Consider the following 26474-nt stretch of genomic DNA (forward strand, 5'->3'; position numbering starts at 1 on the left):
ACACTGTTTTATTATGTTCTCTCTCCTAGTCCCTTCATGCAGCTTCCGCGCTTCTGGCTGTTAGTGCGTCGATGCATGGCAATGACAGTTCGATAACGAGTCAGAACGGAATATTCACGGCAACTCGCTGAGTCATTCGAAATGATCTAATTCATAGTGTCTTAAGTTCAGGAGACAAGGACGGGAGTTATCGTGCGCCATTTTATGTAAGTTAATTGCTTGGCTTGAAAAATGGCCGCGTTTTACGCAAGTTCGTTGGCCCGCGAAATTTGTGCGGAGGATGGGTTCGAGGACGAGAGCCGTTCTACTGGCGTACTCTGCCACCCAACATCCGGACTGACGGACTCCCGAAGAGGTACACAGCCCAATCTGGCCAATCAAAAATCTTTCCATGTGCTGTAGTTTTTGGACTTGAAATTGGAGCTGTCCGGGATCTGAAGTTCCTCGAAATCACCAGAGACCCTGAGCCAGGCCTGAGCTTCTCTTGGTGCTTGGGCCAGATCCGCATCGGGAAAAGTCGCATCTGGAGCCTTTGCTTTCTGGCATCCACCCACAGACATCCCCCCCCCAAGAGTCCATGCGGATATCGTGACGTCTGGTTGCGCTTCCGCTCTCGGTAGTAGCGAACTCTGCGCCGTACCGTTCATTTGCTTCGTCGAACTCCCCGTTTCTCAACTTCGTTCACTTCTCTCCTTCGCTTCGCCCACCACGCGACGGACGACCCCGTGATCCCGCCTCCTCCTCTTCGACGCTCCCTGGTCTCTCCTTTTTTTCCCCTCGACAGCATCATGTACTCCGTCGATCAAGATCGGTCTCAACCGGCTCCTCCTCCGCCACCGGCGTCATATTCTATGGATCGCATCCCCCCGTCATCTGGATACCCAGTCGCAGGGACCAGCGGCCCGCCGCGGCCGCCGGACCATTTGGCTCCCGTGTCGACCGTGCATGAGGGACGCATCTGGTCCTTGCAGGTGATGCAGCAACCCATCCGTGCCCGTATGTGTGGTTTTGGTGACAAGGTAAGGCGACTTGCTCTCACCCTGCTATCAGAAAAGAGATTTCTGACGCGATGACCGGCTACAGGACCGACGACCCATCACCCCGCCCCCGTGTATTCGCTTGATCGTGCAAGACGCCGTGACGAAGAAAGAGGTCGACATCAATGAGATCGACACGTCGTTTTACGTCCTGACTGTCGATCTATGGAACGCCGATGGGACGAGCGAAGTCAATCTTGTCCGCCATTCTGCCACCTCCCCGTCCATCTCGACCGCAACCTCATCGTCCTATCCTCCTCCACCGCAACAGAATGTCTCCCCAACATATCCGCCGTACGGCCAGAACCCATACGGCCAACAACAGATGGGTTATCAACCAGTCACCCCGTACTACGGCGGAAACCAAGCAATGAGCTACCAGAATCCCTACGGATCAAATCCTCAAACCGGCTACTATTCGCAATATTACCAACCGGGAATCTCGCCACACCATGTGCCTCCTCCTCCGCAGCCAGGTGTGCCGGGCGGAATGTTCACCAGAAACCTGATCGGCAGCCTCAGTGCCAGTGCATTCCGCCTCACGGACACGGAAAACAAGATTGGAGTGTGGTTCATCCTACAAGATCTCAGTGTGCGAACGGAGGGAACCTTCCGGTATGGAACCCAAGTTTCATTCTTCCTCGAAGGGCAGTGCTAACATGAACAATAGATTAAAGATGAACTTCGTCAACGTTGGCACCCCATCCAACGAGTCAACCAACGGGACGCCAGTACTCAACCATGGCTCCGCTCCCGTCCTGGCTTCGGTGTTTTCCGAACCGTTCCAGGTGTATTCCGCGAAGAAGTTCCCTGGCGTGATCGAGTCGACGCCATTGAGCAAGTGCTTCGCCCTCCAAGGAATCAAGATCCCGATCCGAAAAGATGGCGTCAAGGGCCGCGGACAGGGAGAACAAGAAGAGGAGGATTACTGAAGCCTCCGGACCAGTGGAATCACTCATCAAAAAGGACCCATCCGGAAATGGGCCCTCTCTACTTTTTCGTTCTTGTTTATTCTCTTTTGGGACTGGGACGGCGGAGTGTGGTGTCATTGTTTCATGCGATTTTTCTTTTTACCCTCCCTTCTGGTTGCCCGTACAACTGGCCATTTGCTATGGAATCCTGGTATCCGCAAGGAGTTTCGTGGGACTGGTTGGTGAAGAGAAAAGAATTACTCTAGAGGCGTTTTTGGCGAGCACAAATTGTCGTGTTTTTTTCTTTTTTTATTATCCTGTTATTCGCAAAAGACACCTGTGGACTGCATGACGTTGTTTCCCTCGTATCGGTCTAAGGTGCTAATGTGTGCTTTTTCAAAGAGATATCCCAATGGCAGTGGCTTTCCGGAAGCAAGTCCTTCTGTCTTGAGATCAAACCCTGTAGTCACTTCATACTTTTGAATATCAAATTCATGAATGCAGATTGCTTGCCATCATCTCTCCCTTAGACAAGTCTGAGAACTGACGAGAATTCCCTTTCGCATCATCATCCATTCCTTTTTATTTTTTTTCTTTTTTTCTCGTTGCCGTCAATCCTCATCGACATCTATCGATAATGTACTAGATACATGAGCTCATGCTATCCACCCCGATTCTCAGAGAAGGCACAATCGTAGATTCAAAGAGTGAAGGGAATGGGAATTAGAAACAACACCAGAAAACTACCCAATAACCTCCTCCGTCTCCTCAACAATCTCCTCGACAATCTCCTCCACAACCGTCTCCTGCTCGGCCGCGGCGCCGCCCTTGGGAGCATCGACGGCGTAGCCTTCGGAGATGCCTTCGGCCTCGTACTCGTCCGCGAGCAGTTCCCGCTCGCGACGGAGCCAGGCATTCCATTCGTTGAGGACGCGCTTGCGCTTCTCCACAACCGCAGTGTTGGCAATGTCCACTGCGTACCGGTCCTCTTCCTCGAACTCCTTTGAGTACTCGCGGAGGTTCTTGCGGATCTGTTTCTGTTCTTCCTTGCTGAGGAACGTCGGAGGACGGGGCCGCCACAAGAACTGTTTGAACTTCTCCGTTGGATGCTCTGCAAGCGTCGTTCCGGAGAATGTGTGGATGTTCCAGCCATTTTCCATCTGGAGAGAAACCATGATTAGCGTTCTCTTGTACATCTTTGTCATCAAAGTGTTGGATAGCTTACCTGGTGCGTCCACACACTGGCGCTGCTGACTACGTACCGCCCCGTCGGGTCCCATTCAACATCCGTCACACCATAGTGCTCAGTCGTCTTCATCAACTGTAGATTGGCTGCAAGATCCTTCTGATCTTCCGGCTTCTCGCCTTCGTAGTCTAGATCCCAGAAGTCGAGGTCAAAGTTGGACTGGGAATGCACAGTAGCAACAACCACGAACCGGCCCTTTGGCGACCAGTAAATGGCGTTGCTAGTCTTCTTCTCGATCGTGCGGACAAGGCGGAAGTTGCCCACTTGGCCTCCCTTCGTCTTCTCCGGCGCGAAGAACGAGACAGCTGTCTTGGGCGCCACTGCGGCTCCGGCAATGGGATCGCCGGTTGTGATGAGCACAAATCGGTCGCCATTTGGCTCCCACGCGAAGTTGATCACCGTGTCCTTCAGGCTGTCAACAACCTCCACGGGCACACCCTTTTCCTTCACGCGGAAGATCTCCAGGTTAGTTGCCATGGATTTCTTAGACTTGGAGTGTCGATCCACTTTAACGCAGACGTAAGCACCCTGGGATTGCCAGTGGAGTTTGACATCTGACACGTTGAAGAGATTCCGTGTTCGCACAATCTCCTTGGACGGTATGCTCATCAGGCCGACCTTGGCCGGATTATTGCCAATCTCAGGAGTCCAGTAGCACAACAACTGCTCGTACTGCTTGACACCCTCTCGTTGCACAGTCGCTGGAGCCCATTCAAAATCATTGATGCCTTCGATTTTGATCGCTTGCTTGTCCAACAAATTCATGCGGGGCAACTCATACACAGATATCGATTGTTGAGGGAGCATCCGGGCGACATACTTCTCGTCTGCTGACCATTTGAACGCAGGCCACTGGACCTTCTTCTTGGGACCAGCATCCCCCTCCGGGCCCGAAAGGTCATGCGCCACAAACGACCGGAGTGGCGTTGCCGTCTCGATGTCCCAGATAATGATGTGCTTTCCATCCTCAGCATACGTCAGGGGCCCCTGCTGCCCTTCCTCAACTTGAATCGGCCGAGCCGACCAAGTCACCAGGTAGCTCTCCCCAGGCGAGAACGCAATCAGCTGTACGAACGGGTGCGGAAACTGCTTCTGTTTGGAAAACGACGGCCCGCCCCAGAGCTGAACACCTTGTGGGTGGATTGAAGCGAGATAAGTGCCCTGCGGGGACCATTGTACAAAGAGCTGAGTCCAGTGCGCCCGGTCGACGATGTTCTCCGGTGGATCCTTCTTCATATTCCAGTAAACGCCGACTTTATCGCCGCGGTAAATGACGAACTGGTCGCGGGCGTTAGGGTCCCCCAGCCACCATCTCAAATGCTCCTTCTCCTTGAATGGCTCGATTTGGGGCGGCGTGTACTCCTCGTCAACGCGGCCTTCGCGTCCATATCGATCAATGTCCGTCAACTTGTTCACGAGCATCGTGTGTTTCTTATCCAAGGGCGTTCCATGCAGGTGCTTGACGGCGGCCATCGCCTGTTCCGGGGTCTCGTACTCAACAAAGGCGAACCTATCTCAACCATCAGAAAATGTTCATGTTCTATATTGGACCGAATAGAACACACCCTTCCGACATGTTCTTGTCGTTCAGCGGCATAAAAACCGCGTCGGCGCTTGTCCGCCCAACCGTGTTGAGTTTTTTCAGAATGTACTTGATCAACTTTTCTTTGCTCTCCGCCGGCACGATGGGCAAGCCATCGAGCACGACGAAAGTATCCAAGCCTTCCTCGAGGCGAACTTCATACTGCGCCTTCAGATCTAAGAGCAGAAAGTCAGCCACCGAAGGGTTGAAAATTTCCACGAAGTTTTGGTGACGGCAACCCACCAGAAAAGTCAATCTCCTCCTCCTCCTCTTCCTCCTCGCGGAGGTCCTGCTCGGTAAGTGTATCGAAGCCAGGCGCCATTGTGTTAAACTGTAGGTTGCGAACTGCAATGGAGAAAAATTACCCTCAAGTCGAGTCCGCCTGGTCTGAACGCTTGTCGCCCGCAAGACTTGGAGTTCGCCAGGCAAGTTTCTGGTGCCGCAACGGCATTGTGTGTGGGGCTTAGTCAGCCATCCGAAAAATCAAACCAGACAAACAGTCCTGGTCACGTGCTAAGCTCTGTTGAAGCTTTCCCCGATCGAGACGAACTGCTGCAAGAAGTCATGGGATGAACGTCTACATGTCATTGATGCTCACCCATGCTTTGCGTGACCGAAGAATGAGAGAGATGTGGCGCCCTGGTTATGCTGGTTCTTGCAGTCCGTGTTGATCCTTTGTGTATCTTAGTTTTCAGAGGCATTTAACCTTCCGATTTGACCCTCTTTCAAGAAGCTTCAACCATCCATGCCCCACTGATCTAAAGCGCCGACATCTCGCGGGTCTGGTATCTGGTGACGAAAGGCTCTACGCGTCTGTTGAGTGGTGATCAGAAAAAGTCGGCTGCATCGGCCCTTGGAAGACGGATTCGCATTGCCTCCGCCCATCATGTCGCGTAAGGAACCCACTGCACCGGGCGCGATGGATGATGCTGATACGAGCTTCAGTCTCTCCGGAGGAACGCGAATCCTATACCAAAATCATTGATTCAATACTTGCAGAAAGCGATCTCCAGACGGTATCTGAGAAGCGCATCCGAAGGGGACTACAAGATGCTGTTGGTCGTGATCTCACCGAGCAGAAGGTTCTCTATCAAAACTGAATAATTCAACGCGATTCCTCATTCTGACCACGATGATAGGCTGCGATCAAGGAATTGATCATGGAACGCTTTGATATATTCGCTAGTCAAGCCGATCAAGGATCAACGACTCCGGCAGAAGCGGTCAACGGCCACAATGCAAATGGAAAGGGAAATGAAAAGGCGTCGGCATCACCTTCCTCGTCCCCCCAGAAACGCCCAGCGGAGAACGAGAGGCCAGAGGATGCTGGCAGCAAATCACCCAAGGCCAAGAGACAGAAGCCGGACCACGACATTGAGGCAGATGCACTCTTTGCTGCCAAACTCCAAGCCGAAGAGAACAAGCGTGCTCGTCCAACGCGTGGCAGTGCGAACCGCAAGACCACGCTGGTGAAGAAGAAAGCAAAAACGGCCAAGAAAGTCAGGGCTGAGGATGACTCTGGCTTGGACTCCAGCTCCGAGGCGGGAAAGAAGGAAGTAAACCGTTCTGGTGGATTTCATGTAAGTACCAGGAACGGCTCGGCTTCTGTGTCTCATGTTTCTGATGGGCTTGTAGAAACCACTTCTTCTTTCACCAGCACTTTCTGAACTCCTGGACGGGGAAACTGCAGTAAGTGCAGTCACGTTTAATATAAGGCATGAGCCTCGGACTGACTATGATCAGCTTTCTCGTCCACAGGCAGTCAAACGGGTATGGCAGTACATCCGTGACAACGATCTTCAGGATCCTACAGATCGCCGTCATATCCGATGTGATGATCGCATGCGCGCTGTCTTCAAGCAAGACCGCGTACACATGTTTACCATGACCAAGATTCTTAACCAAAACCTTTACTCACCAGATGAATAGGCCAATGAGGGATGTCTTGAGAAGAGACCCCTGTGGACCTCTTACAATCCGAAAATCATTCGTTAACTAATTTCCTTTTGCATAGCATTCGTTCATTGTGGAATCCTCTGTTTAGTATGGATATTTGGTTAGGGCGTGTATTGCCTACGTTGATCTCTCAGCGGGAGTTGGCGGCATGTTGGGATCTGCACAGCTTGTGCATGAATAATTTCCGCTATTTCCTGGCTTTACTTACGAACCTTAACTATGTAGTTGAATTGATAGTCCTGAAAAGCTTGCCTGTTGAAGTGTTCAGTTTTAGAATCATGACTCCTGATGATGCATCGTGGTGTCATTTTTAAACTGAGTCCGCTTTTAAGTCGCGCTGTACGCTTCCCCCCACCGAGGAAATTATTTTTTTTTTTTCGAGACAAAAGGCTGTTTCTTCCCTCCCTTGCAGCAAAACATCGTCCAATTCGCAGGACCACACGCATCCTAGGCTAATCCGCACAGCCAAGTGATGACCGAAGAAGACCAGCAATCGACGCCTCGAGGTTCGAGACGAGGAGGCAGACGACGTGGCCCAGGCGGCCGCCAAACCGGCACCGATAACCCGGCGGAGAATCACCGCGACGACACCCAGATTTCAAACCGTCGAGGCCACCGTGGTGGCGGCAGAGCACGAGGCGGTCGTGACAGACAATCGCGCCGTGGGCCGGCCGACGGAGCTGCCTCCAAAGAAGGCGAACAACCACCAAACGCGGGAGAGACGCCCAGCGACACGACCGAAACAGCAAAAATTGAGAAAGGCAAGCAAGTAGTTACACCGGCAACAGACGCACCAGATGACGGCGATGTGTGTTTCATCTGCGCGTCCAAGGTCGAGCATATCGCTGTCGCACCATGTAATCACCGGACTTGCCACATATGCATGCTGAGGTTGCGCGCATTGTATAAGACTAAGACATGTGCGCATTGCCGGGTGGGTGTGGCCTCTCTGCACCCGGCCGACGATGAAACTGACACTGGCGTCTGCTACTTTCTAGACCGAGTCGGATTTTGTGATTTTCACCGATGATCCCGTGAAGCGCTTCGAAGAATTTACGGACAAGGACATCGCTCAAACGGATGAGAACTTGGGCATCAAGTATGAGAAGAACGAGATCTTCGAAGACACGGTGATTCTCCTCCGATACAACTGCCCGGATAAGAATTGTGATGTGGCCTGCCTTGGGTGGCCGGATCTACATCGCCATGTGAAGAGCAAGCATGGCAAGGTTATGTGGTTCGTAGCTCTACTTCCCCCGTCTCGGACCACTAGGTACTGACGGCACCAGCGACCTCTGTACTCGAAACAAGAAGGTCTTCACGCATGAACATGAACTCTTCACGCACGCGCAGCTTCGGAGACACGAGAAGTACGGCGATGACCAGCCGGGTAGCCTCGAGCAAAGCGGCTTCAAGGGACACCCCGAGTGCGGATTTTGCCGACAGCGCTTCTACGGAGACGACGAACTTTACGCACATTGTCGCGACAGGCATGAACGATGCCATATCTGCGACCGCCGGTCGAACGGCCGGCAACAGCAATACTTTATCGATTACGACGCATTGGAGGACCACTTCCGCAGAGATCATTTCTTGTGTATGGACAAAGAGTGCTTGGAGAAGAAATTTGTAGTCTTTGAAACGCAGATGGATCTTCAGGCTCATCAGCTGGAAGCGCACCCGCACGGCATGTCCAAGGACGCACGCAGAGATGCCCGCACTGTGGACTTGTCAACCTTTGACTATCGAACACCGTATCAGCCGCAATCATCACGACGAGGGGCGGGCAGAGGCCGAGACCCCAATGCAGAGCCACTCCCCGTGTCGAGCGCACAGCCTTTGCGGCGAGACGAGCTTGCCTTTCAACGGCAAATGGCCATCCAAAGCGCCCAGTCTGTATCCACCCGTACCTTTGGCGGCCAGCTCACTTCACGTGAAACACAGCCGGCACGATCACCAGCCCGTCCAACACCCGCCCAGGCCGCGACTTCATCGCCGTCGCCACCAACGGCGGCAATGGAACAGCTGGACCTCGCCAACGTCGATCCGACAACGCTTTCTCCGCAGGATCAAGCTCGCCGACTTCGGCACGCGGCCGTGATTGAGCGGGCCTCGAACCTGCTCCAGCACGACGCGCGTAAAATGAACGAATTCCGGACCAAAGTCTCCAATTACCGAACTTCGAAGATCACGGCCACTGACTTGATCGACGCCTTTTTCTCCCTTTTCGATGCCCCAAGTTCGGAACTCGGTAAGCTGATCAAGGAACTGGCAGATATCTATGAAGACGAGACAAAACGTTCCAATCTCCTCAAAGCATGGAACGACTGGCGCGCCATCAACGAGGATTATCCCGCTCTTCCGGGCCCTTCAACCGGCGCGGCATTGTCGAACAATGCAACCCCAAACATTGGAAGCGGAAAGCGTGTTCTGAGGTTAAAGTCATCAACGGCGCAGTCGTCGCGCTCGGCTGTCGGGCGCACGGGCATGATGCCCAGCGCAGCATTCCCTCCCCTGTCCTCCGCGTCGTCGTCGTCCGCGGCATCGCGTACCGTAGCTCCGGCATGGGCCACCGCCGCTCGTTCCTCTCCGTCATTGACAGCAACAACAGCAACAACCCCGCGGTCTTCGCGCAGCCCAGGGCCACGAACAACCGACACGGAAGACTTCCCAGCGCTGCCCGCAGCACCGAAGCCGAATACGCTGATGGCAGGTCTTACTCGAGGAACTGTGCGATGGGATGATCGGCGCGGACAGCCCAGCACAAATCCATGGACCGGTGGCAATTCGAGCTCAAGCGCATCAAGGGAGGTGAATGGTGAAGACGATGGCCCACTGTCTTCCGGTACATCGACACCAGTTGGTAAAGGCAAGGGCAGAAAGGGAAAGCAGGTCCTCATACAGTTTGGATGACTGGCTTATGTTCCACTTGCTCCAATTTTTCCTCTCGCAAATTCTCGGCTGCTTGGATACTGGTGTCTGGTATATATTGTATGGTATTTGGTACTTGAAGCGGCAGCGAGCGACCATGATGCCGTTTATCGTTCTCTGTATAGCGCGATAGAGACCGGAGATGTTTTAGTATTTTTCTTTACCTTGGCATAAAGCCTAATAACTGACCATGACTAGACAATAGACATTTACGCGACAAAATCTCTTTCCGTATCCATGTCTTCCACATCCACTAGTGGCTCGAATGAGTTTGCGTCTTCGGCATCAACGCCCAGATCAGCAGAGGAATTGTTGACCTCAGCATCAATGGCGGCCATTTTCATTGTGAATTCCTCTTGCAACCTCTGCAGCCAAGTATAAAGTGCCTCCCCCTCAATCATGCCCTGATATGCATGCCGTAGCTGTTCCCGAAGCTGCAGAACAAGTTTTCTCTTCCGAGCTATGGACAGGGATTTTGACCCAGCGGCATGCCGCCGCGCGGCCTCGCTGAGGGTAGACGAGACTCGCTGGGCAGTCGCAAGGACAGTAGGAGGGAAAGGAAGCACACGGGCTAATGCGAGGCCATAATGCTGTTCCTGCATGTGACCGTCCTGCACCTTATACAGCATTGTCATCTTGTTCGATGCCGGCGACAGCTGGACGGCAAGATGCAAATTGACCACGCCATTACGCTCCGCCATAATGCGGGCAAGTTCTCGAAAGTGGGTAGCAAACCATACCAGTGCGTGACTGTCAACTAACGCTTCCGAGATGGCGATAGCAATTGCCAAGGCGTCCGTGCTGCTGGTGCCTCGACCCAGCTCGTCCACGACCACCAAGCTGCGTTGATCAACGTTGCGGAGGATGAACGAAATCTCGCGCATCTCTGCCGCAAAGGTGGACACGTTGGCATGAATCTCGTCCACAGACGCAGCACGCGCAAAAAGCTGATGGACAATCGGGAATGAGGCATAATCGGCCGGCACAAAGCAGCCGATGTGAGCCATGATCGTCATCAGGGCAATAGACCGAATGTAGGTCGACTTGCCGCTCATGTTGCAACCAGTGATGATCTGAAAACGAGATTGTTGTGCTGCATAGACATCATTGGGCACAAACTTCGTGTGATGAATCTTCTCCAGTATTGGATGGCGACCAGACTTGACTGCTAGGACGTCGGTTAGTTCAGGTCGGCAGTACTCGTGGGTTGTGACCAGTTGCCCAAAGGCTGCAATCATGTCAAGTGTGGCGATAGCTTCACTAATTCTGAACAGGACAGATACTTCTGAACATATCTCGCTAATCAACTCCTGAATGGTCTTGTCGCTCATATTAATCACTTCATTGTGGGCGTCTGTGATTTTCTGATTCAATTTCACCAGGTCAAGCGTCTGGCATTCAATTTTATCTCGCTTTCTGATGCAGTTAATAAAGATATCCGGAAGTGGTTCTTCGAGTTCAAAGGCCGGAATGGTCAAATAGTATTGTCGTGCATTATCGTATTTCAAGTCCAGTGTCAAATTGTAGCTTTCTACTTCTAATGAGCGCATCCATATAATCGTCAGAACAACACTCACCAGCGAGTTTCGATACTAGTTCTGTTACGTCGGCAGTGGTCTCTTTGTAGGCTTGTCTTGCGACATCAAGAAGACTGTCAACTCCAGCCTGAATCGTGGTTAGAGCCTAGGTTGTGAATGGCGAACTGATTGAAAGGGTACGTACTTTAATGGCATAGGTCCTTTGATTGCGGAGGTCGAGGGGCTTGCTTTGGTAAGTCACGTCCTCGTTCAACGTGTTATCAATCATGTTACGAATCGACTGGTAGCCAGCAGGTGCGCAAGTCTGGGCTATGAGAAATCGTCGCGCATCGAACAGGACTGAATTGCATTCACCTCTCTAATTTTCCTTAGGAGCGCACTCTCCGCGCTTGTCAATGCTTCGTACACTCCACTGATGGCCATGACGTAGGTTTTAAGCATAATGACGCGATTGACGGACTGCTCAACGTGCTGAAAGGTGGGTTTCCGCGGAGATGTGATGATCTATGGGATTAGCACGTGGCAGCGAGCTGCTTGCAGCCACTTACAGAGGTAAGAACTTTCTCTGCGTCAACAAATCCTCGAAGTGCTGCCGATATCAGTCAGGTTGGGCGAATGATTAGATATTGAACTACCTTGTCTTATCGAGAAGAACATGTCTTCCTTTGAACTCAATTCTTCCAGAGCATCGTAGCGTGCGATGATTTTCTCTGGATCTGTTGAGGGCTGGAGAATATTACTGCGCAGTAAGCGTGCCCCCATTGGAGTCAGGGTTTCGTTGAGCACTCCAAAAAGGCAATCCCTTGATTTCGTGGTCTGGAGATTCTGAATCAACTCCAGTGAGACAACAGTAGCTAGGTCAATCATCATAGATTCCTGAGACGGCTCAAACTTGATCCGAAGGGTATGAGGCGTCAATACGCGTTCAAGCTGAACTTCCACATATTTCAGAGCCTTCAAACACAGTAAGCAGAGGCATCGAACCATTGAGTGACGGGGCTTACTGCAGCTAGGGAGCACATGGCAAAATAGTGGCCATCCAGCAATGCCCGGGTAGCAACTAGTTCGTCTGGAAAAGCGAGTCTGTCCACATAGTCGTAGCCCAATTTATCGGACCAATATCGACGATCAACGTAAGTGAGTATCATGTCTGGCAGGTTCTCTTGGATGATGCCGCAAAGCTGCGACTGCTGGGCACTGAGGCTGTCCATGAGAAGCAGCTTGGTGGGCTCAAAGACGCCAATCTTGTTGATGGTTCTGACATAAGACTGGCTGTCACAAAGCTGGCACAATACTGCCTCTGAAGTGGAAACATTAATGAATGCAAGTCCCACAATCGGCGACACCCCTCTGGACTCGCTAATTGCGCATACAATGTCCTGGGAGGCAACGCTTGTCGCGGAGGTGGTCGGCCTTCGAGACTGCGGCCGGCTTCTGTTCGCACGGCCTCTATGAACGGACGCCATCTCTTACGGTTGCTGAGTTGAGGTTGAGGAAGAACGAGGGCTGGTGAGAAGAGATGGCCCATGTCAAGAAGGCAATTAGCCAAAACTGGGGCAGGAGCGACCTGGTCATTCAAGATCGGTTACCCTGTAGAATGCGGTATCGACATGAGAGAAAGAACCAGGAAAAGAAATCTCTGTCTTTCTCAGCCATCCAGATCATCACCAAACACTTGGGTGAAAGGGGAGACAGTCCGAGCATGCATCTACTAGTACTCATTGACATCTCTGAAGTTGCTTGGCTCCTTTGATACTGGCCGCTGTACCATCAATCGAGTGCGATGGCACGACGTAGAGTGCAACGCTCTTCAGATTGATAGCACTGCATTGTCTGAGCGCTGAGCGGCATTGCTTCCTAATGCTGATGCACTTTTCGCCCGCTGCATATGAACAATAATTCCGGCAACGCATTTCTGGAGTCAAGTGGACGAGTATTGACCTTCTGTTCGTGCAAGCCTCGTAAATGTCGTATCTGTAAATTAAGTTATGCCTAACTTTTTGAGGCATGAGAAATCTATATACGCTAAACTTGCTATGATAGTTTCGAAATACAATTTTACAAGAACTAAACCGTTTTCGTACTAGCTTAGTTTCCACTTGTTGCTGGGTTCATGAAGCCTATCAAAAAATTATCTTCAAACGGGCGACAACATAACCAGATTCAAACAATTCGAATTGTGCTAGGGACGACACAATGGCAACCCAGTTTCCTCCACCGAGCAAACGCCAAAAACGCGAAATAATTGAGAAGACCCAGAAACAGGCGGACATTCCGACCATTCCCGCTGATCTAGGCAGCGTCCGAATCCAGTTTGTCGACCAAAGCACTGGAAACCCAACGGGCTCAGTGTTTACTGTCCCGGTGGCAGATGCCACAGTTAAGAATCTTGAGACGGTTCTGAATAATCTCCAGGGAAATGTAGGACGAATCTGACTGGGGGTTGAATACGTCTGGGTTGAGTTCGGAGTGCTAAAAAAAATGCTCTATTCTGTAGGATGATCTCGAGCGCGTCCCTTACCGATTTTCGTATCAGTCGGAAGAGAAAGATGGGCCAACAGTCGATATCCTGACTGATGTCTATCATTCATTGCTTAAACCTGGAATAAAGACTACCGAGGACATTATTCGTCTACATTACACTCCACAAGCTGTATTCCGTGTCAAAGCTGTTTCGAGATGCTCGGCGTCGATCGCTGGACATGGCGAAGCGATCTTGTCAATAGCCTTCTCTCCCGTGTCGTCGTCAACGATGGTCACTGGCAGCGGCGATGCTACAGCACGCATTTGGGACTGTGAGACAGGGACACCAATGCATACCCTGAAAGGACATACGGATTGGGTCTTGGCCGTGAGCTACTCGCCAAATGGGGCGATCATTGCGACAGGAAGCAAAGACAATACAGTGCGGTTGTGGGACGCGAAGAAGGGGACACCGCTCGGGAACGCATTAAAGGGCCATACCCGATGGATCAACAGCCTGTCATGGGAGCCATACCACATGCAGCAACCGGGCCGACCTCGTCTAGCTTCCGCGTCAAAAGACTCCACAGTTCGTGTGTGGGATGTGGTGAGCAGACGGATTGACCTCGTCCTGACCGGACATCAAGCATCTGTCACGGTTGTGCGGTGGGGCGGAACAGGCAAGATTTACACGGCGTCCCATGATAAAACGATCAAGATATGGAGCGCTACGGATGGGCGACTCTTGCAGACGCTTGACAAGCATGCACACCAAGTCAACCATCTCGCACTGTCGACAGACTTTGTGCTGCGGACCGCCTACCATGATCACACGCATCAAATTCCCAAAACTGAGGAAGAGAAGGTGGAGGTTGCGAAGAAGAGATTCGAGAAGGCAGCGACGGTCAACAACAAGATTACCGAGAGACTCGTGTCCGCGAGCGAGGACTTCTCCGTTTACCTCTGGGATCCGGATACTTCCAGCAAGCCTGTCGCGCGGATGATGGGACACCAGAAGGGAGTGAACCATGTCACCTTCTCACCGGATATGGCTTACATTGCCTCTGCGAGCTTTGACAATCATGTCAAACTCTGGAATGCGAGGGATGGAAAGTAAGTTTGAATGATAGACCCCCCTCCAACCAGTCCAGTCTAACTTTCCCGATAGATTCATCACCACGCTGCGTGGCCACGTCGGTGCAGTGTATCAATGCTGCTTCTCCGCTGACTCGCGTCTTTTGGTCTCGGCATCCAAAGACACCACGCTCAAAGTGTGGGATGTGCGGACTGGAAAGCTTGTTATGGATCTTCCCGGTCATCGCGACCAGGTCTTCGCCGTTGACTGGAGTCCAGATGGCGAGAGAGTGGGAAGTGGAGGACGAGACAAGGCTGTGCGCATATGGAGGCATTGATGAATTTCATATCTCAAGCATTCATCTCGAACCCCCGCCCACGGTCTATTTTCTGGCCAGAACCCTTTAAATCTAGTCCGGCATCGGCGTGATTAATATGCGTGCGATTCTTACCCTGACCAGGGTACTTTTTGCCTTCGTATTCGCAGGGGAAATACCTGGCCGAACAAGCTCATGGCGGCCGCCACCACTACTTTGGCCGCGCGCGCCCTACGGCGATCCCTAAGGTGATAGCCTATCCGGTGGTGTCCTTCCTCTGTAGCTTCAACTGTCTCGCCAGGGACAGGGGTCTCTTGAGCATTACGATTCATAGATCCCTGGCAAGCTGCAGGATCACTAGTGTTGTGGCGGACAGTGTTGGAAAGTCGCAGAAGATTGCCGCGATTTACACCCACGTGGCATACCGTCCGATCAGGCCCGATGATCTGGCAATTGAAATACGTAAAATCGCCGTTATCTTCACGGCGGTTTCCGTCCTCCCGCGCAAATCATGATTGCTCGCGTTGGTTGCGCCTCTTGTGGTGGTTTCAGTTAGCGATCACCAGTCCGAGTACACAGCACTTCGGAGTAATTTTGCGATCGAATGACCCGAGGAAAATTCTGGAATCGGTTATTACTGGATATAGACAGACATACTGTAGAAGGGGATTGAGTGGCTTTCAGGCATCCCATTCCGCCATCCATCCTTATGTCATTCGTCTGTCGACTGTCACAGCGGACTCCGCAGAGCTCCAGTCTGTCCGAACTCGTTTAACTGCAGTCCCCCACGTCAGGCAGGTTAAGCTATGGGGGTCTAGCCGATGCCGGTTAGTCCATTAGGTTAAAGTTCAATTGAATGCAATTATTGGCCATAATAGAGTTCCTTCGAACTTTGTTCGATTCAAGAAGGTCTTGGCAGTATCGTTTGGCTTCAAGCACCCGGGAGCCGCTGCAGCCGCACGAAAGCCAAGCGTCTGGGTTGACCGGCTGAAAAGATCCTCGAGGAAGAGTAATGAATTCCAAAATTGCGCCCATTTTCAGCATCGGCGATAATCTACGGCAGATCACGGAACCCCGGGGTTCGTCAACAATAGCGGTGATTGGTAATGCAGGGTTCTCGACTGGTGGGAACCTCAGGGTCCTGAGGGGAAACCGTTTCCAGTTTGTCGTCGCCAGCCGATGTAACTTCACGGCGGAAAGGAATCAACCGACTGGAGTACCGCGTGCTGGAATCTGGATTCCGTAAATGACTAATACTCTCGCCGGAGCATTGCGGATCTCAGCCCAACGCCATACCAGAAGAGGGGGTACTCATACGAGGATTGTTGGTGGCGACGCTGGCGCAGATTTCTGGGGCGCAAATTACAAATGGGATGAAGGCGCTTGGGGAAGATAAACGAAGCGGGGAACTCCGGGGAAGCCAACTTAAAAACCAGCCCTATTATCCTGTCGAGAAAACAAGCAAATCACGGAAACAAGGAGCCCCAGTTTTCGCGTTCCATCACCCCCCCATGGCGCATATTCTCGGTTTTGAGTCTTGGCTACAATCTAGTGAAGGTAGTGATTAATTTTAATTAATATATAGACAGCTGGGACTGCCGGCTGCGAATGAAATAGACGGCGTGGAACGGGACATTTTTCCCCGTAGGCAGTATATACAACGGTCAACACCACCATCTCCATTGTTGTCTCTCCCTCGGTCCATCCATTGCGCCCCGTCCCCGTTCAATTGTCCTGCCACACCATCCTAGACCGACAATGTCAGCCGGGTCGGACCTCGAAAAGCCGGTTGAGAGTCCTGTCGAAAAGCCGGTCGCAACAAATGTGACCATCGAGGATCCCGATGAGGGGCTCGATCCCGCCGAGAAGGCGCGCATCGTAAGTCGCTTCATGAACTCCTCCGACCCCAATGCCTGTTGCAGCAGGACACAGATGAGGTAACCGCGTCGCGGCGACCAGGAACGGCGGCTACTATGGAAATTGGATCTCCGGCTCATCCCATGGCTGTCATTATTGTACCTGGCTGCATTCCTCGACCGGACCAACATTGGAAATGCGAAAATCGAGGGCTTGCAGGAGCACCTCGGCATGACGAACACGCAATACAACAACTCGCTGACCATCTTCTTCATATCCTACTCGGTTTTCGAGCCAGTGACGAACGTCATGCTAAAGCGCTTCCGCCCAAGAATCTTCATCCCCATCATCATTATCCTTTGGGTAAGCCCCTTTGCCGATCGGTCAAGATCCCCTGAGATGGCATTGCTGACAGGGCGCCTTCCCCAGGGTATTTGCATGACAACAATGGGTTTGGTCCACAACTACTCGGGACTGATGGCTGCGCGTTGGTTCCTGGGCCTTGCGGAGGCTGGCCTGTTTCCCGGCGTTAGTTATTACCTGTCTTGTTGGTACAAGAGACGGGAATTTGGTATTCGCATGGCCATCTTCTTTTCGGCGGCTGCTCTGGCCGGATCCTTCGGTGGTCTCCTGGCGGCAGCAATTGCGAATATGGATGGCATTGGCGGCAAGGCCGGCTGGTGCTGGATCTTTATTCTCGAAGGTTTGGCAACCATCGTTCTCGGCGTCATGTCCTTTTGGCTGGTGTACGATTTCCCGGACACCGCCACCTTCCTTTCCGAAATAGACCGCAAGCGCGTCCTGTATCGACTTGCCGCGGATCAGCAGTCGAGCGCCGAGCACGAGGAGTGGAAAATGTCATACTTGTGGGCCAGCTTGAAAGACTGGAAGACGTACCTCGCTGCCATCATTTACATGGGAACGGATGGCTCGCTCTATGCATTCTCGCTGTTTGTCCCAACTATTATCAACGAACTGGTAAGATTGGGACGATGCTTTTCGCCGAGCATCTTTGCTTACAGCGTTACTAGGGTTATACGTCGACCAAGGCGCAGTTGCTGAGTGTGCCCCCCTATGCCTTGGCTGCCATTCTCACCGTCTTTATCGGCTGGGTTGCCGACCGAACTCGGGCTAGAGGCATTTGCAACATCGTTATGGCGACGATTGGTGCTGTCGGTTTCGCGATGCTGCTGGGAGCAAAGACTGCGGGCACTCGGTACGCAGGAACTTTCCTCGGCGCAGCCGGAATCTATCCGACGATCTCCAACTCGATCACTTGGACGAGCAACAATGTCGAGGGTAAAGTTTTTGACGTTGTTCCATGGCCATATAACAATGCACTGACAGATGGGACAGGAGTCTACAAGCGAGGTGTGACGCTTGGTATCATGATTGGCTGGGGTAACCTCAATGGCATCGTCTCGTCCAATATCTACCGAGGAAAAGACGCCCCCAACTTCTACCCCGGCCACGGTACAGTCCTGGGGTACCTTACGGTGTTCCTCCTCGGTGGCTCGATCTTGCAAACAATTCTCCTGCGCATCGAGAATCGCAAGCGACGACGAGGTGAGCGCGATTACAGGATCCAGGGCCTTACGCCCTCGCAGATCGATTTGCTAGGTGATCAAAGACCAGACTTTATCTACACCACATGATTAGAAAAAAAAAATATATATATATATATATTGGTTATGACCATGCGACATTCCCAGAAGAATGTCAGAATCAGTTATTCATGATTATGAGAATCATAAATCGTACAATGACATGAAAGCAATCATCATAGGCACACTTGTACAGGATTAGTATTCACGCTCGTAACGATTGATAATATCTTGGTTCTTCTTCGGTCCCTTGACAATATGACGACTCGCCCAACTCATCACTTCACCTGTTCCTTGGGTGATGCGAAAGGCATACACAGTGCGATACATGTCGTTGACGCACAGATGACTTCCTCGTGCGCAAATGAGTTCAGTTGCCAGAGACGTGACTGGCGGCGGGACGGGAGGCTCAATCATTGTCCCATCCTGGTTGGGTCCATTCGAATCGTGTTCCACCGTAAAGTCGAATTCGTGGAAGAGATAATCAGCTTCGTCCTCTTCCTCTTCGACATGTGCTTTTCCATCGCCATCGGCATCCTGACGAGATGTTCGCCTAGCCTTGACAAACCACACGCTCACTCTGGAACTGCTTGCATCTGTATCTCCCGAGTCGCCTGTCTGTAATCGCCAAATGTACTTTTTCGACCACGGGAGACCGCCAACACCCGGAATCGAACTCGGCATGACACCTTCCTCCTTGTAGACCATATCAAGTTCATCCCCAGCATCACGCCTTTTCCGTAGTCGCGTGAAAGTGGCCATGCCGCTAAGATCACCGTTAATATCGGCAAGGTTGTCGCTGCGCAATGTACGCAGGAGGCGCCATCTGGTCGCAGCGAGGGACGCGAAGAGATCAGGAAGAAGGTGAGTGGGAACTGATGTCGATTTCATGGGACCCTGCTCTATTATTTCGTCTTGATTATCAACAGAGTGAGTAGATAAAGACGGGTGAAAATCACTTCGTCATTTCCCAGAATCAGAAAGATTGCTCCTACTGAAATGATATCTCCGGAGCTGGCGAAACTACGCGATGCCTGGGAGCTGTGGATATTCGCAGCTCCTCATAACTTCCTGATTCGTATAATTAGGGTTAGGGTTGGGTTTTGGTGCTGCAAATATCCCAAGACGAATGCCTTGTACTCCGTACGGTTGGTCAACAGTCTCATCGTTGGAATGATGACAAACAACCAACAGCACTTGAACGTATTCATTAACAGGATTAGTAGTAACTATTATGAACGATAAAATTAACAGTATACTGCACTGATGCTGCCAAGCGCTCAACATTTTTTTTTTTCCATACTTCTCTCCGCAAAGAGAATTACTCAATACTTCAGTCTGTGCGCGTTGCGACCCATCTCAACGTATTCTGTGCAATCAATGCGCGTGCTTAGTGAAGCGTCCTGCCTTCACGAAACCGGGCGAGCCTTTGGTTTACGGTAGATGGACGCTCTGTCGTCAAACGTCAAATGAGCGTTCGCCAGCGTACTCTTTGCATTGCCCGCTCTTACTCGCCAATCGATTGCTCGGAACGGCTTTCTCTCCCAGGAATGCCGCCGCGAAGCGACGGCCACATTTTCGCAGTACGTTACTACCATGCACAGGAATCTTGAGTGATTCTGAGCTGATACACATGTATTCATAGCTCTTTGCCTGCCGCATAGTTGGCTGGTAGGACACATAATGAATGACAAAGTCGATACACTTTTTACCAGTACGGAGTGCTCCGTATCAAGTCGCATTGTTCGATGCAATTGAGTGTCACGTTCATAGCATCATATCAAACAGTAGATCCTGAACCACTGGAATGGAAGACTCGATCAATCTGCGTTGCCACCCACTCGGACCGCTGCCGAATGTCGTCCACGGTATTGATGCCTTGCTCACAGATGTAGACATCAATCAACTCCGCAGGAACCCATTCAAAATAGGTATTTCTGACGTTGATGGCAACAGTCTCATCAGAGATATTCTGCCGCTTCATCATCGTCTCCAGATGTTCCACTCCGGAAACAGCATCAGCACGCCAGGTGTTGGAAACCTCCAAGGGAGTGCTTTCCTCTACACCGGGCGATTCCCCTGGCTCCGCAATCTTGCCCAGTTCGCTGACCACAACAGTCCGGCACTGGGGAGCAACATGTTTAGCACTGAGGACAGCCGGTAATGAGCCTACCTTGTTACTGACGGCACCATCAGAAGCAATACGATCCGCGCCGATCAGAATAATGTCAATTCCTTGCGCTGCAAGAGCCGCCGAAGCGTCTGAGTAGATTGTGATGTTCAGCCGGATCTTGCTCTGGTTCTTTGACTCAGTTAAAGCTCGCGAGAGTGCAGCGGACAGGGAAACTCCTTCAAATAGCGGCCGCGACTCGAGAATGCGGAGATCGATGACATCAACATCCCCAGGGGAGAGTGTGGACACAAGGTGCAAAATGCCTTCCCGAATTGTCGAGCTAGAAGAAAGCGTGAGAATGCGCAAGGTTTTCCTATCGTCATTGCGATATGGGAGAACATCCTTCCCCACAAATGAAGCAAGTGAGTCGCACACCCGACGTATGATCGAGGTCCGCTCCTCCAGGGAGCTGTCCACCACCGCGAGCATTTCGTCGGATTTGATAGGAGTGGTTAATGGTGGAGTCAACACAAGTGTCTCCAACTGCGCCAACACAGGAAGCAAAGCGCTGAGTATCGAGGCACCCATGCTTTCCCGACCGTTTCTCCAAATATGCCAGGCCATCATCTTGACCTTATCCCACCACTCCCGTCGGGCATCACCTTCGGGCGCTGGCAGGGCGTCGGAAAGAAGATCCCTAAACAGCTTTAGCGCAATCGACGCCAACTCCCTCGCGCCACTTTTGTGGTCTTCTCGTAACTGCCATAGTGCGCGACCCAGTTTTGGCGCACAGGTGCCAAATGCCGCATCTCCTTCCGGATAGACTCGTCGCAGCGATTCCGCTAGCCGCGGCACGAATATATCATCACCGATGCCGTCTTGTGCACGGTTCACAACGTCCGCCACATCGAACCACTTCCATGTGGTATGCTCCCAATCCAGGCGAATCGATTCCTCCGCACCTTGGGATCTGAGCAAGAATGCGAATGGAAATATGGTCCATTCTCTCCCAATAGCTTCGTCAGTGAAGGTGAATTCTCTTCCGCGCCGGAAGAGCATCAGCGAGCATTCGGTTAGAGATGTTTCCTCTCGGATCTCCCGCCAGGCGGTATGTAGTGGGGAGGGGTCCTGCGAGCGATCCATGCTGCCTGAGATCGGTGCATAATGGCCTCTAGGTCAAGTCAGAGTTCTCTTCCTGCGCCGCTCATGGACTAGCTCTGAATTTCGCTTGTTGTATTAAGTACTCGGAAAGGAAAACGTACGGGTAGGTGCTGACAGCATCACTGCGATGGAACAGGGCCACTTGAGCTGTCGCACGTTCCTGCTCTCCCGTAAATCGGAATATGAAATTCGACACGACGACTCGCTTTTTCAAGGGCTTCGCCGATGCCATGGTGAACGACGCTACCAAAGGACGATGTAGGCATTGCCGCATCATTACACGACACCTACGAGCACAAATAGTTGCATCATCAGGATAGTAACTTACGTTAGATGAGTTAACATTGTCTAACAGCTGAATAACCAGATATCAAATTATACATTGCACAACAGTTGACACCGGCGAAATCTTGGCAATGGAATGCGTACCAAGTTCTCTCGAGCCGAAGTTCTATCGAATAGCAAGTACATAGAGTCCTAGTAGATCAAAAAATGATAATGAACTTCTGGCATAGTGACCTGCAGAGATGCCAGTACATAGAAAGTCAACCGATCGAGCTTTTCAAGCTCATCCTACGCAGAACCAAGCCGAACAAATCACTTCATGAATCTATTCTATTACATATATATACCTATCATCATCAGCATCATAAGTCTGGCGGAGTGAAATACCGCTTGAATCGATCTTTGTGGCAAAGATCCAATCCCACAATCACCCTGTGGCAGTTCATCAGCAACCCCGGAAACCGAACAGCCCAGAATCGGAGATAGCCATCTGGCAGACCTCCTATATGAGCCTTCAGGTGCTCGGACATGTCATTGTAGTGGTTGCGTTTGTTGCGTAAGGCACGGAGCAAGTCCAACATGCGTGACCCCGTGTACTTGCGCTGCTTACCGAGACTATCTTTGAAGTCTTTCGGAAGCAGTTTCAGAAAATCCATGTCTGGACCCATAACATTCGGTCCGACTGATTCTAAAAACTGCAGGGCCGGCGAAGGAGGATCCCGAGGTTCAAACTCAAAATGATCTGACACATCGCACAAGAAACTCAGGCGATCGGCGGCGGACCAAAAGAAAGGATGCATGAGAACGGTAGCAGCATCGGGCCTACAGAGAGTTAATGAGTTACGAGTGACGATAATCAAATCCGGAAAAGAAAGGAAAACTCACCGTTTCCGCGGATCGGGAGATAACATGCTCCGAATCAGATCATCCGCTTCATAAGCATACTCGCCTAACCGCTGCAACTCATCGAGATTATGGTTTCCCTTGACAATGTTCGCCTCCCGCATGAATTTGCCGTCCTTATCGTACGGGTGACCTCCGCGAGTTAGGACATAGTAGAAAACACAACCCAACGAGAAAATGTCGATTGCTCGCGTGGCCCGTCGATTGGTTTGCGGGTCAACCACCGCTGGTTCGGACGACTCCGTATTCTGCGAATCACTGGTCGGAACAGGGTTTGTCTGCTGGTCTTCATCCACCAACAACTCTGGAGCACGCCAACCAGACGTTCCTGCAGCATGAGCAGTGGTCGCGCGAAACGAGCTTTGATTTTCCTCCAGCTTCTTGCAAAGCCCAAAATCCGAGATGAGCATCCGAAGCGTTGGCTGGTGACTGCGACTGCGACCCCGAGGAGTTGCGATCAAGATATTCTGCGGCTTTAGGTCGCGGTGTACAATCTTCAAGGTATGCAGATAACGAACACCAGCAGTGATCTGTCTCAGGATGTCCGGAACATCCAAAGGACCGCTGACCAACTGCGGGAAGTCGCCCGGCCTCTCCACGATATCTTGTAAAGATGCCGGACATAGCTCCAAAGCAATATAAAGAAATCCAGCTGCCTGTTCCCGGCAATAATACCGAATAACGTTGGGATGATCGTCACTCTCTTGAAGCAGGCCAACTTCATGGGAGGCAATGTCATAGAACTCAACCAGCATGCGCTTGACTGCTACATCCCGGCCATCGAACGAGCCCTTGTACACAATGGTGCCATGACTACCATGACCCAGGACTGTGTCCGTGTAGACTTTGAGCTGTCCAATCCGGATGGCGCCATCCAACTCAACCATCTCATTAGACACAGTACGTGCCAGCTGAATATCCGGCTCCAGGTGTGCTGGTCGAGCAACATTATTAAGCTGATTTGCGAGAGGAGTTACGCCGGTAGTGGGCTGCTCCAAACCCGGCTTTTGCTTCCGCTTGTGAGCTTGGCCACCTCGTCGTCCTCGACGAGCTTTTTTCTTCTTCTCTGGTTCTTGCACAGGCAAGTCTTCCTCATCGGCATCAGCATCACGATCCGGTGCCTGCGAAGGCTCCCGGATGCGAACTTTGGGCGTTGCATCAGGGCCGGGACCTCGCGAGCGTGATCGAGAACGAGGAGTGACTGCGGTAGGGGTGTCGCCATCACCACGGTTCACTTCAATCCCAGACTCATCGTCTTTCGGTAATTCCGTATCCGCACCGGTATCAGAGACAGCGTTTGAACTGTTGTCACGGCGAAGGGTTGCAGGCGCGGCGGCTGCGGTGGGAGTAGGGAGAGGCTGCTCATAGGCAGCGAGGATGTTCTTAAGGTCAAGCTTCTGTTTCAACTGTTCTTTGAATAGCTCCGAGTTCACGTACACCACGACAGCGAAAAATAGGAGGATCAGTACGACGACAATGTCGACCGCATTGTCCCAACCTTTGCGAATGATGACGCTCTGACTGAGAGCGGGAGGTGAGGGAAGGTAGGATAGTGAACCGGCGCTATCTCGAGGCGTCCCGTTTGACTTATCTCCGATCGCAGGCGGTCCCGATATACTCTGCATCGTTCTTCGGCGGTGCGGTTGCTCTCGGCTCGGACGTCGTGTCAAGGAATGCACACCCACGAGAGCCTTTCGTTGGGTTTCTAGATCAAGATCCAAGAATGAACGACCATCATGGAAGAAATCCTTATCATAGCATTGCGCCATCGACGCACGACCAGTAACCAGCGGATATGTAGCTTCAGACATGGCATACCAGCCACCGGCTTCCGTACAATCCACGAAGACACGATCTTCCGTATCGGGGCCAGCGGCGTAGTCAGGGTCTGGGGGCTGCAATGGCTGAGAAAGAAGAATCAAGGGTGTGGGAGAGTCGGGCGATTCAGCATTGATGGGTCGAGCGACATCAAAAACTCGCACAACCGGACTGGAAAAGCGTTGGGTATATCGCGGGCGTTCCATACGAGAATGATCAAACCCGAGAACCACGCCGTCATGCAGACTGTAGATATGACTCTGATCCATCGTCCGGTAGTACTGGCTTTGGAGATCACTGTCACGATTGTTCGGAGCCCATTCAGTGAATTTGAGGGTACAAATCGGTTCGCCGGTCTCTGTGTTTTGAATCGCGACCGCATACTCCACTCGACCAATGGTCAACGTGCCCGACCGTGTTTCGCATCCAGTTTCGTCTGCGTCGTCGAGAGTACGATCGGGTTTACAAAGCGGTTCGGGACTGATGGGCCCACGAGAGCTGAAGACACGGAGGATGCTTCCCGTTCGTGCATCGACAGTGTACAAAGTAGTCTCTTTGCGCGCAGTGTAGGTGACGGCGGGGTCGGTACCGGAGTATGGTGTCTCGTCAACAAGATCTTTCACTGTCAACCCTAGCTTTTGAAGCCCCCCGTTCGGACCAGGGCTGAAAACGTATAGGCTACCGTCGCGACTGGGCTCGACAATCCAGAGAAAGTCGTTTTCGAGTCGTGAGGAATCGGTAGCCAGGCTCGACGATGAGTCTGAGCGGTTCGGACGGTGATAGAGGGTCTCCACCATCGGGCTGCTTGGGATTTCCAGAGCCCATCGTGGAGCGCCAGTTCTCCGATCGCGCGCGTGAATTGTCCCGTCGACGGTCGCCAGCAAAACAAAATCCTCAATCTCCCAGTCCTGTAGGGACCGCGCTTGAAGCTGCGACACCAGACCAGCAGACGGGCTGCCAGGCTGGGTAGGAGGGGCTCGAACGGCGTGGCCTTCGGAGCCAGCCAGAGCCAGAGTTGCTAAGGCGCTCGCATCGTGATCTTCAGGATTGCCATTCTTCACGCCGGGCGGAGAATATGGGCGGGGGTTAAGACGAGAAGGCTCGTCTAACACCCAGTGGGCCGAGGCGGCGGCAGCCAGGGATCCCGGTGTTGACACCGTTTCATCATGACGTTGGGCGGCGGACAGCTGCTGCGGAGCTGTAATCAGGAGGGAAGGGAGTAGGAGAAGGGCGGCGGCGGCCGGAAGGGTCGTGGTTCTACGGGGCAATGGCCACCGCATTGTCAACGGATGCGAATCACTCGAACCACGCACACAAGCCGACCTTGAGGAACGTTGGGGCGGAAGTCATCTCATGGAGACGGCGAAGTGGAAGCACACGGAGTACTCGGAATTCGCAGGATGGAGAAGAGGAGAATTGAGGACCATCCACGATCACCGCCAGCGGAATCACAGAAAGAAAAAGGCAGTCGTTAACCAAAAGAGAACAATCACCGGCGATTATACAGTGGATCAAAGTAAAAATGTATGTAGTTGATGCAGAGAAGAGAAGCGTGATCGGGAAGGAAAAATGAGGACAGCAGCCAGTCTGTCCGTCGACTGATTCTCAGTCTCTTGGATGGAGTGTTGGTCAGCCCAAGGGGGCCAAAGGGGGGTGTCCTGTTTGGGCTGAGTCGAAG

General features: G+C 52.1%; 11 protein-coding genes across 11 annotated transcripts; 6 read left to right on the top strand and 5 right to left on the bottom strand.

Annotated features, from left to right (window-relative positions):
• Nucleotides 1-788: 788 nt before the first annotated feature.
• On the top strand, nt 789-1969 carry VTN49DRAFT_6333 (uncharacterized protein; the record flags this gene model as incomplete). The annotated part of the gene is made up of 3 exons (XM_069414490.1): nt 789-1019; nt 1084-1652; nt 1708-1969. 3 exons carry the CDS (start codon nt 789-791, stop codon nt 1967-1969), a joined length of 1062 nt encoding a protein of 353 aa, XP_069265731.1.
• Nucleotides 1970-2016: 47 nt separating this feature from the next.
• VTN49DRAFT_6334 (uncharacterized protein) lies at nt 2017-2675 on the top strand (the record flags this gene model as incomplete). Its single annotated transcript, XM_069414491.1, has 2 exons — nt 2017-2190; nt 2595-2675. 2 exons carry the CDS (start codon nt 2017-2019, stop codon nt 2673-2675), a joined length of 255 nt encoding a protein of 84 aa, XP_069265732.1.
• Nucleotides 2676-2691: 16 nt separating this feature from the next.
• On the bottom strand, nt 2692-5098 carry VTN49DRAFT_6335 (uncharacterized protein; the record flags this gene model as incomplete). Its single annotated transcript, XM_069414492.1, has 4 exons — nt 2692-3108; nt 3174-4704; nt 4760-4952; nt 5020-5098. 4 exons carry the CDS (start codon nt 5096-5098, stop codon nt 2692-2694), a joined length of 2220 nt encoding a protein of 739 aa, XP_069265733.1.
• Nucleotides 5099-5662: 564 nt separating this feature from the next.
• On the top strand, nt 5663-6705 carry VTN49DRAFT_6336 (uncharacterized protein; the record flags this gene model as incomplete). The annotated part of the gene is made up of 5 exons (XM_069414493.1): nt 5663-5669; nt 5722-5858; nt 5916-6356; nt 6412-6465; nt 6520-6705. 5 exons carry the CDS (start codon nt 5663-5665, stop codon nt 6703-6705), a joined length of 825 nt encoding a protein of 274 aa, XP_069265734.1.
• A 499-nt stretch (nt 6706-7204) lies between these two features.
• Nucleotides 7205-9645, top strand: VTN49DRAFT_6337 (uncharacterized protein; the record flags this gene model as incomplete). Its single annotated transcript, XM_069414494.1, has 3 exons — nt 7205-7666; nt 7731-7969; nt 8022-9645. The coding sequence occupies 3 exons, from the start codon at nt 7205-7207 to the stop codon at nt 9643-9645; spliced, it is 2325 nt and encodes a 774-aa protein (XP_069265735.1).
• Nucleotides 9646-9872: 227 nt separating this feature from the next.
• Nucleotides 9873-12667, bottom strand: VTN49DRAFT_6338 (uncharacterized protein; the record flags this gene model as incomplete). Its single annotated transcript, XM_069414495.1, has 7 exons — nt 9873-11194; nt 11241-11328; nt 11386-11505; nt 11556-11705; nt 11750-11790; nt 11837-12155; nt 12206-12667. The coding sequence occupies 7 exons, from the start codon at nt 12665-12667 to the stop codon at nt 9873-9875; spliced, it is 2502 nt and encodes an 833-aa protein (XP_069265736.1).
• A 730-nt stretch (nt 12668-13397) lies between these two features.
• VTN49DRAFT_6339 (uncharacterized protein) lies at nt 13398-15076 on the top strand (the record flags this gene model as incomplete). The annotated part of the gene is made up of 3 exons (XM_069414496.1): nt 13398-13622; nt 13699-14777; nt 14833-15076. The coding sequence occupies 3 exons, from the start codon at nt 13398-13400 to the stop codon at nt 15074-15076; spliced, it is 1548 nt and encodes a 515-aa protein (XP_069265737.1).
• A 1737-nt stretch (nt 15077-16813) lies between these two features.
• On the top strand, nt 16814-18567 carry VTN49DRAFT_6340 (uncharacterized protein; the record flags this gene model as incomplete). The annotated part of the gene is made up of 5 exons (XM_069414498.1): nt 16814-16933; nt 17015-17275; nt 17342-17890; nt 17944-18211; nt 18269-18567. 5 exons carry the CDS (start codon nt 16814-16816, stop codon nt 18565-18567), a joined length of 1497 nt encoding a protein of 498 aa, XP_069265738.1.
• A 147-nt stretch (nt 18568-18714) lies between these two features.
• VTN49DRAFT_6341 (uncharacterized protein) lies at nt 18715-19407 on the bottom strand (the record flags this gene model as incomplete). The annotated part of the gene is made up of 1 exon (XM_069414499.1): nt 18715-19407. One exon carries the CDS (start codon nt 19405-19407, stop codon nt 18715-18717), a length of 693 nt encoding a protein of 230 aa, XP_069265739.1.
• Nucleotides 19408-20296: 889 nt separating this feature from the next.
• Nucleotides 20297-22022, bottom strand: VTN49DRAFT_6342 (uncharacterized protein; the record flags this gene model as incomplete). The annotated part of the gene is made up of 2 exons (XM_069414500.1): nt 20297-21800; nt 21892-22022. The coding sequence occupies 2 exons, from the start codon at nt 22020-22022 to the stop codon at nt 20297-20299; spliced, it is 1635 nt and encodes a 544-aa protein (XP_069265740.1).
• Nucleotides 22023-22437: 415 nt separating this feature from the next.
• VTN49DRAFT_6343 (uncharacterized protein) lies at nt 22438-26076 on the bottom strand (the record flags this gene model as incomplete). Its single annotated transcript, XM_069414501.1, has 2 exons — nt 22438-22897; nt 22961-26076. 2 exons carry the CDS (start codon nt 26074-26076, stop codon nt 22438-22440), a joined length of 3576 nt encoding a protein of 1191 aa, XP_069265741.1.
• Nucleotides 26077-26474: the final 398 nt, after the last annotated feature.

Source organism: Thermomyces lanuginosus (genome assembly GCF_041956635.1).
Source record: "Thermomyces lanuginosus strain ATCC 200065 unplaced genomic scaffold VTN49scaffold_40, whole genome shotgun sequence".
NCBI lineage: Eukaryota > Fungi > Ascomycota > Eurotiomycetes > Eurotiales > Trichocomaceae > Thermomyces > Thermomyces lanuginosus.